Below are 9,486 nucleotides of genomic sequence, written 5' to 3' on the forward strand. Positions count from 1 at the left end.
ATAGTTCAACGGAGTTTTATGCCAGGCAGGTCAAACAAACATCATGCTTTGAAACGAAAACGATATACAAAAATGGGACAATATGGAATAACTTGTTTTAAAAACGAAGGATGCTTGATTACTAGTATAAGTGTGACACTGCTTAATATAAAATGCAGAAATGACTAGATCCTCCCATCAACCAAACTCCGTGCCGTTGAGGTTATTGTTTTGTTGCTTGGTAGAAAAAGTGAAAACGAATAGAGACAGGGAAATAGAAACCAGCCATATAACCCCGTTGCGCCCTTTTGTTCATGACATATCCGAGTGTTAAACCAGCCCGCTGTACGGATTCCGAGCGCCGAGAAAGACAGAATAATCAGTGCGAAAAATAACAGTAAGGCAGAGAGTAATTATAGCAAAATGTAAAAACTCCAAGGTATTATTCATGAACTTGGAGAAAAGTTTGAGCTCTTAGCTTTGAGCTTCAACTTGATCTTCGGCTTAACGGCGGAAGATGGGGGAGGCGGTTGTGGTGACGGGGAACATAAGGTGCCCAATTTAGGAACCTTGAGTGTAAGTTTATGACTGAGAGGTTGAGGAGTGCCATTGGTATCTTGTTCACGCTTCCTCTTCACGGTGGGAGTAGGCACAGGTGCGGTTGTGGTCTTTGATGTAGTTGTTGTAGTCGCGGTAGTGCTGCCCACTGGGCGGGTGCGGAAGCAGCCGGATTTGAAGAATTTCATTTTACCCTGGAGAAGATCAATGTTAGCAAAGTTCATCAAAGTGTAAGATTAGGAAATATGGTCGGACTTACGTTTCCTAGGTGCTGTGTTTTCCAGTAGCGAGGGTACTTCAGGCGGACCAATGCTTGCTCAACAGGATGGTACAAGGCGCCAACGGCATAGACGAAGTCACATAACTCTACGAGACTCGCTCGCGGTGAGTTACATGCTGCCCATAGTGCCTCTTTAAGGGTTTTATTTGAGCCAAGTTCTTGTTTTAAGGCATCTAGAGCTCCAGGAACCGTTTGCCTTCTAGCCAACTGGATTTGTCGAGCTTCGGTTGACGATTCTTGCTCAATAACAAGTGAGCTACTTTCCAAGGAGCCAGAAGTCTCTGATTCCATGCCAAATGCAATAGTTGCGAGGGCTTCACCGAACATGCGGTAAAGGTTCCGTCGGATCCAAGGTGAGGGATCCGCTGACATGTTGTAAATGTACCATGTTATGAGCTCTGGGTGCTCAAACAATTTGAACTCCAGTAGAATTTCAAAAGCCTTGAGTCTCAGTTCTTCCAAAATTCCAGCGCGTGTGTATTGGGCAAACTGGACAATGTCGACATCAAGCATTCTAGCCTTCATAAGTCGTTTCTGGCATTCGAGTGATGTCCTTGAGAAGATATTTCTGAACGAACCAGCCCATTCATCGATTCGTCGATATCTATCAATCTCGGCAATGCAGTCCTTGTCGAGCTGTTCCTCCGCCTGACGTTCGATTTCTTTGTTAATATCGAAATTGCCATCGTCGGATCTGCTTTCTCTTCGACCAAGCAATGCGTTGCAGATGGATTTGAGCAGTGTCGATATGTAAAAGCAATCGGAATACTAATAGTTGTAAGCCACACTACACAATATGAACAGTGGAAAGGTGTCGTGAATAAAGCATACCTCATTGTTGGAGTTGTCGTTAAATTTCAGCTTCTCATAGAGGAATTGCTTTACTCTCATTGGGGTCCGACCATCTTCATCCCGCACTTCTGAAATTGCTTCAATAAGAGCCAACTGCACCGCGTATGAAGATCGGTCTGAAAAGTCATTCGAACGAGCCATAGACGAATTTGGGAGGCAGTATAGCTCCTGGAAAGCATTTTCTAGGTGAAAGAGGCCAATCCAGTCAACTTCCTGTTTGGCATGTTTGACCAGTGCCTTCGTAGCTGCTGTTCGAATTCCATGGAAATATCGACGATCTAGTATTGTCCGAACAAAGATACTCGATATCAGGGCATGCTCTCGTTGTGCAGCCATATGTTGTATAGACTAGAAACCATCAGACTCATGCACCAGTCAATAAGATCTAGGAATGGGGGCAGCCTTACCTCAAGCTGTGCAACCACATCACGATCTTGCTGCAGCTGGGATAAATACATATATCCCGGCATACCGAGTGACATTTTACATATCCACTCAAAGTCGGCATCCATTCTAATCCACTCGTAGGATTCTTGTCCCATGCGGCTCTCATCTTCCTTGGTCCATTCGACAATCCTCCATTTTTCCATGTCTTCATCTGACTGGAGCACGTCTCCCAGGCAATAAAGCAGCACGTCGTCTTGAGTCTCACTGTTAGGATCAATACCGGACATGGCTGCAGCTCGTTCCTTTTGTCGCCTATTACGTTTGAGACGTTTATATTTGGTATTGTAAGGGATATCAAACTTCGTGATGGCCTCCTTGATTTCAACTATGTGTTCATAAGGTGTTCCGTCTGCTTCGTGAATTTGAATGGTCATTGAGCCCGTAAACACATTTTGAACTGTGCCAGCATAGACACTGCGTATCTCTTCCTTCACGTCTCTCATGAAAGTAGATCGTTCGAGGTCACGGGCGGTTGTCTGTTCACTCTGAACCTGAGAAATCATCATCTCAACAACAAGCTTCTTCTTGTTGAACCTTTGGCTAGCAGTAAATCGCGGGCAGCCGGCACCGTAAACCCATTGGCTGAAGAAAGCGCCATCTCCCCAGTGAGTGTATGTAGACAAGCCACTCCAGCAGTGTGGTAGTGAACTAAGAGGCGAGGCCGCCGACCCATTCGTGCGTTTAGAAAGATTCGAGAAATGATGCGAGAGATAGTAGCCTTGCCACTTGCCTTGGATAGTCGGCGTTCAAGGATATACAGGACAAGTGGTGCTTTTAAAGTGATAAACTCCATCTCGGAGGGGTCAATTTTGAGAATGGCTCCCATGTCCCAGAGAGACGGGCGTAACACGTCTAATTCAACCACTCGATCTGCTAGCAGTTTCTGCCGGTATCGGTACTCATTGTTTCCGCCGATCTTTTTCATAAATGTGTCCGTGATGTAGTAAGATATACCTGTGATCACCCAGGTGTCGGTAGGATCCTTTGGAATGATGTTGATTCCAACCCATTGGTATGCTAATGAATGCACTATGCATCTTGTCGAATCATACATCATGTCAATAATGTTCTCTGGAAAAAGTATTCGATCACTACATAGGGTGAAGCCTGCAGCAGGTAGTGTGTCCGCTCGAAGGTCGTCAACAAAACATAGTTTAAAACTAGCAAAAGGGTATGAACCGTAAGTCAGGGATATAAAGTCAACTGCTTTCGCCATCGGCAAACATGTGTTTCTCACTTCGTCTGCCCTTCCAGGGAGACAAAAAGCGTGGACAGGAACTGCATTGGCGCCAAGCTGGTCATCTTCATCACTTTCACGGAACTGGGACAAATTGACATATTCAAATGGTCCAAGTGCAAATCCAATCTGCGGAGCGGAAAGTGGTGTATTACAGGAGAAAGATACGGTCTTTTTGGTTTGGTCCTTGGGGTCGAGTATATCATCTGTCAAATCTCCTGAGCATGCAACAACCATATCCAACGCTGCATCCTCGGCAGAAAGTCCAGTCTTCCTCGAGCTATTTGTTCGGCTGCTGGTTCCATTAACGACGCCATTATCAGGCGATTTGGAAAACACATCCCCTAGAGTCCGTGGGCATCTAATCGATATATCCCATGTACATCGGGAAGACATGTCATCCACACATGGAAACAAGCAACAGAACTCTCCAGTATCAGAAGAGTTGGTAGTGAATGCATGAGGGTATCGCAAATCACGGCTCTCGAGTCCAACAAATTGGATCCCATCCCTTGGCTTTTCGATTGTAAATTCGATGAGTATAGTTATTGCTGTAAACCTTGGAAGAGAAGCTTCGGCCGCACGATTTCCATCCACAGTATCGTCCGCACCGCCGGTACCGTTGGTGCCGCCTGAAGTGGCCCTTAGTGATAGCTGTGTCTGCGCCTCAACCGAAAAGGGGTCTAGCTCCTCTATGCGAACGGATTTCGGGATTGTGATCACCAGCTCTGGCTCGGGGGGTGTTTTCGACAGGGCATCAAGCTTCATGGAGAGCTTGCGGTGGTACTGGACACCATAGAGCTGCAGTGCCTCGTAAGGGTCGATGTATTTCGACGTAGCTGTCTTCCCGCCCACGGTGATGCGTTTCAGCTGGCCCTGCCGGAAATTCAAACGGACAAGCTTCAGGTCTTTGTAATCCGGGTGTATGGTGATTTCTGTTTTCCCTTTTATGCTCCGGCTGGTGAAGTCGATATCGAGCTCGACCTTCTGATGGCTGACTGAGTAGCCAAGCCCCGAGGGCGGCGGAGCTCCTTGCATGTCGACCAGCCCAGGCATCGTTTCGTATCGGCTGCGCGCGCGCACGCCGGGTATCAAGAAGGGTCGGTTCTCCTAACGGTCGTTATATAGCGGCAGGACCATATCGCGAAGGGAAGACGGCTGTGAGCGGCGCGATGTTTGCTGTATGGAAGCGAGGCTGCCCAACCGGGTGAGCAAGTCCAGCACTAGGCATTGGTGAAGGGAGAGAGCAAGCTGCGGGTGCCAGTTAATATATCCAACGCACGCAGCTAGCGCAGGGGCCCATTATCGACAATAAGAGGCAAGCAGAGAACACGCTGGTATTGTCGCGCTGGCGCTGCCCGTTTATTCAGCTGCCTCGCCGTCGATTAATTTCATTCAATTCAATTCAATATATAAAAAATCGAACTTTCTTCGAGCTTTCGCGATCGAAATGCGCAGAGCCACGCTAGGCTCAAAGCGGTTAGCATGGGACACACTGCACGTGACAGTCACATGCTCGGTCTTTATCACGTGACATCACTTTTTTGCTCTCCTTTTTTTTTTTATTTTTTTTTTTTCTTTTCTTTTCTACCCCACGAAATGAACTTCAACGGTTTTGAACGTCCGTCGAAGAAGAAAGAAAGAAAGATAGAAAGAAAAGAAAAGGCTGATGACCAGGCAGCGTCTCAGCATGTTTTGAAGATCAGTCGGGGCCCTCGTTATCATTGCACAGGTCGCCAGTTCGTTCTACAATGGATGTGGTCAGGAAACTTGCCGGTACGTCGATGCTCCGCCGTTTGGTTGTTTCATTGTTACTGGTGGGAATAGGTCGTATTGTTAACCTGCGCACACGACAGGATTGGAGGATTCCTTGACGGATGAGACCCTGGCTCCATTGAAGAGTTACAAATACTCGAGTGTCGATAAGTCGTATATCTCTCGATATATACTCAAACACTATGTACTGTCGCTCTCTTCGCCCTTGTCAACACCCTTTTCATTGTCTCCGAAGGGGCTGATAGGCTCGCTGTATGCCATGTATATAAACCCCGGACTAATCAAATTCTACCTCGTCACCTCTAGTGGAATGCCTTTGTCGAGCTTTTGCCGCTATGGATCGCTCCCAACATGGTCACCCTGCTTGGGTTTGGATTCATTGTTGGGAACGTAGTGCTGCTCGAGATTTACATGCCTGATCTCGTAGGCCCGGTGTGTGCTGAGACCAAGAAAAAAAAAAAAGCCCTATTTAAGTGATTGAATGCGTCTTGTAGCGTGCATTAAATTTGCTAAGAAATGTCCTCCGGCTATTAGGCCCCCTCATGGGTATACTATAGCTTTGCTATCGGCATCTGGATGTAAGGCACTCTTTGGATCTGGTCTCACTCTCGGGGTTGGCTATATTCACGCCCACGGATATATTGTCAATGTGTTACTGACGAGTCGACTAGGTATTCTACCATGGACAACGTTGATGGTAAACAGGCTCGACGCACCGGCACGTCAAGTCCTCTTGGAGAATTGTTTGAGTAAGGTTATGAGAAACATTATCTCCTTTTATATGCTGGTAACTTGGAAAGTGGAAAACTAACGTATTGTGTGAACCTGAAACAGCCATGGAATTGACTCTTTAAACTGCACATTAGCAAGTTTACTTGAGGTTGCAGCCATGGGTCAAGGACCGACCAAAATCGGGGCCTTTACCATGCTGATCCCATGTCTACCCATGTTCTTCTCGACCTGGGAGACTTATCATACCCACACTCTCTACCTGGGCTACTTCAATGGCCCTACCGAAGGTCTAATCATTGCCACTGCGATCATCATGGCAGCAGGCTATTACGGACCAGAGATCTACTCTCGTCCTCTGGCCGACGGTATCGGATACGCAGACTTGATCGGAAACGTCACCTTCCTTGACATCTGGGTCTTTGTCCTTCTTACCTCTTTCTTCACTGCCCACTTGCCTGAGTGTGTCTATAACGTGGTCCAGGCACGGAGACGCAATGGGTTGCCGGTGTTGCCCATTTTCCTGGAATGGACTTCCATCATCATCTCAACTATATCGGCCATATCCTGGGTCTATTCCCCGTATTCCTTTATTCTAAAGGATAACCATCTCGTGCTTTTCGCAGTTACCCTATGCTTCGTCTTTGGGCGTATGACCACCAAGATCATCCTCGCTCATCTTACAAGACAGCCATTTCCTTACTGGACTGTCCTGATCACACCCCTTATTGGCGGTGCAGTTCTCGTCAACCTCCCTGCGATCGGGCTACCAGCTGTCGGGGCTACGGTGGAACTTTGGTATCTGTGGGGTTACCTCGCTTTCGCCTTTGCTGCATACATGCACTGGGCTTTATACGTTATCGGCCGTATTACGGCATTCCTGGACATCAACTGCTTGACAATCAAGAAGCGACGCGCATCCTTGAATGGGGGTGCTCTTGGGGACGTCACAAACAGTAAGATGCAAGCGGCATTCAACAAGCCTGTCAAGTTGAATTAGAACTCCCCCCAGGAAATCGCGGGCTGATTTACACTTTATAATACATGATCAAACGTTTTTTCTATAATAGAAAGCATGCCATTGCTGTGTCGCCTTGTTTTATCAAGCTTCAATGTGCGCTCTTTGTACATAGATAGAGAAGCTACCAGCGTTAGAGTCGATGTCAGGGTTATATCAACTATCCACGACGTCAAATCTTCTTTCAACAAAGATACGTTTACGGCCTAAATCATAACGTGTTCTTCTGATTGTACCACTTCTAAATATAACATCCAATGGGCAAGCTACGTAGCCGGCGCTGCCATCCATTATCAACTTAGCATCCCAAGGCCGAGGTAAGGACGTCTAGGCGTAACAAAGTCTCGGCCAGCTGAAGGATGCGGGGGACAAGTAGTTAGCTAGCCGACCAAGTCACCAAACGGTTCGTATATAAGCTGCCGTGGCTCGAATCAATTAACGACAGCATTCTATACACTAATCTGCAAGTTGAGGTGTGTTACTTGCCATCACCATAAAAGTAACTAATAATATGGTCAAATTACCTGAGCCATTTGCCGCGATCCCGCGCCAGGAGCTCCTCCTCGGCCCATCGCCCATCCACCTTCTGCCGCGGATGACAGCAGATCTCGGTGGCCAGGTCAGAATATATGCGAAACGAGACGATATCAGTTCCGGCCTAGCGTACGGTGGCAACAAGACTCGCAAACTCGAGTACCTGGCGGCCGATGCTGTTGGCCAGGGATGCGACACCCTCGTCAGCATCGGCGGCATCCAAAGCAACCATACCCGCCAAGTTGCTGCCGTTGCCGCCCGGATGGGCCTGAAGTGCGGTCTAGTACAGGAGAAATGGGTCGAATGGGCTGACCCGGGCTACGAGAAGGTCGGCAACATCCAGCTTTCCTACCTGATGGGCGCAGACGTGCGGATCGAGAAGATGACCTCCTTTGGCATCGAGCACAAGGGTACCCTGAAGTCCTTGGTGAAGGAATATGAAGCCAAGGGCCAGAAACCCTACTACATACCCGCGGGTGCCTCGGATCATCCGCTCGGAGGACTGGGTTTTGCTCGCTGGGCGTTCGAGGTACGCGAACAAGAGCAAGAACAAGGCATGACGTTCGACTATATATTTGTGTGTGCAGTGACGGGGTCTACGATGGCAGGCATCGTGGCGGGCTTCAAGCTGATCGAGAAGCTTTATCCGGACGAGCCCAGGAAGAAGATCATTGGGATTGACGGATCTGCGACTCCGGAGAAGACTCGGGCCCAGGTTCTGCGGATTGCCAGGGGCACTGCTGAGAAGATTGGGTTAAAGGCGGATGACATCACGGAGGCAGATATAGTGCTCGACGAGAGATACCATGCTGGGACGTACGGGGTCCCCGACAAGCAGACGTGGGAGGCGATTGAGTATGGGGCGAGGATGGATGCTTTCATTACTGACCCGGTGTATGAAGGGAAGAGCCTTGCTGGCTTGCTGGGGTATGTGAGAAATGGCGAGATCAAGGCTGGGAATATCCTGTATGCCCATCTGGGCGGGCAGCTGGCTCTCAATGCGTATTCGCAGCTGGGCCATGTTGAGTAATTCGGTCTTTTGCAAGTAGATGCGGCGAAACACGGTATATTATGTCTGCTCTATAGACCTAGGTTTCTTGCCAGCTATAGCCCTTCATTTCTCCATCTTTCCTGCAAGGTATCGACCTCAATCGAGGACATTTCATTATTGCACACATCAAGAAGAAGCACCTATCTTGTCAGAATAGATGTTTAAATGCATAAACTGCAGTAGAAACACATCTTTTACCCCCTAATTGACTGAATTGACCCCCTATCAACCCCTTGAACTCGCTTATCTAAGCTTAAATTTAGACTACTCACGTGACTGAATGAGGCTCCAACCTTATTTTCACGACACTAAAGACATTACATAATCCTTACCTTATCGATAAAAGATAAGAGGTGGATTTTGCTTTGCCTTTCAAGCTGTTTGCGCGTTGTATGATTTTTAACTATTTACGCTCTACTTTTTGACTGTGTTGATTCCCTGTTTTTGCAGCGAGTATCCTACAAGGGAGAAAAAGACCGAGATGCGTGGGGTTGCTCGTCCCCCGTGACTAAGGATGGACAAACTCTCAGCGAGGCGGCGACGGGACGATGGCGAGGACGAGGAAGACGACTACATGTCGATGTCCTTCGTGGAGGAGCCCCAGACTAAAAGGGAGACCTTTGCACAGAAGAAGCTCCGAAAGCAGCGAGAGGTGAGTAACAAACTACCAATAGGAACCTACCGGGATGCTAACTTGATTGGTTTTGATGAGTAAAGGCAGAAGAAAGAGCGCGAGTCCCATCCAAGGCCGAAGTGGCCGCCGCAGAAGCAGCACGACGCGAGGCGGCGCTTGCAAAGAGCACCCTCGATGCGTCCAACAAGGGCTTCAAGATGATGGCCAAACTGGGCTACAAACCCGGCAGCGCTCTTGGCAGGCAGAATCCAGGCGGGTCTGAAAGTGACGAGCCGGATCAACGGCTGCGAGAACCCCTGTGGGTATCGGTGAAGGAGAATCGCGGCGGAATTGGACTGGACTCGGAAAAGAAGCGGAAACTGCGCGAGAGTTTGAGGAGAGGCTAGACGTG

At 48.3% G+C, this 9,486-nt stretch overlaps 4 protein-coding genes across 4 annotated transcripts; 3 read left to right on the forward strand and 1 right to left on the reverse strand.

Annotated features, from left to right (window-relative positions):
• Positions 1-425: 425 nt before the first annotated feature.
• Positions 426-4,409, reverse strand: TERG_01941 (uncharacterized protein; the record flags this gene model as incomplete). Its single annotated transcript, XM_047747834.1, has 5 exons — positions 426-731; positions 797-1,585; positions 1,649-2,017; positions 2,077-2,714; positions 2,786-4,409. The coding sequence occupies 5 exons, from the start codon at positions 4,407-4,409 to the stop codon at positions 426-428; spliced, it is 3,726 nt and encodes a 1,241-aa protein (XP_047603799.1).
• Positions 4,410-5,104: 695 nt separating this feature from the next.
• Positions 5,105-6,858, forward strand: TERG_01942 (uncharacterized protein; the record flags this gene model as incomplete). Its single annotated transcript, XM_003237173.1, has 6 exons — positions 5,105-5,129; positions 5,210-5,313; positions 5,436-5,561; positions 5,664-5,707; positions 5,801-5,878; positions 5,964-6,858. 6 exons carry the CDS (start codon positions 5,105-5,107, stop codon positions 6,856-6,858), a joined length of 1,272 nt encoding a protein of 423 aa, XP_003237221.1.
• A 529-nt stretch (positions 6,859-7,387) lies between these two features.
• Positions 7,388-8,440, forward strand: TERG_01943 (1-aminocyclopropane-1-carboxylate deaminase; the record flags this gene model as incomplete). Its single annotated transcript, XM_003237174.1, has 1 exon — positions 7,388-8,440. The coding sequence occupies one exon, from the start codon at positions 7,388-7,390 to the stop codon at positions 8,438-8,440; it is 1,053 nt and encodes a 350-aa protein (XP_003237222.1).
• Positions 8,441-8,975: 535 nt separating this feature from the next.
• Positions 8,976-9,481, forward strand: TERG_11778 (uncharacterized protein; the record flags this gene model as incomplete). Its single annotated transcript, XM_003237175.2, has 2 exons — positions 8,976-9,113; positions 9,179-9,481. 2 exons carry the CDS (start codon positions 8,976-8,978, stop codon positions 9,479-9,481), a joined length of 441 nt encoding a protein of 146 aa, XP_003237223.2.
• Positions 9,482-9,486: the final 5 nt, after the last annotated feature.

Source organism: Trichophyton rubrum (assembly GCF_000151425.1).
Source record: "Trichophyton rubrum CBS 118892 genomic scaffold supercont2.2, whole genome shotgun sequence".
NCBI lineage: Eukaryota > Fungi > Ascomycota > Eurotiomycetes > Onygenales > Arthrodermataceae > Trichophyton > Trichophyton rubrum.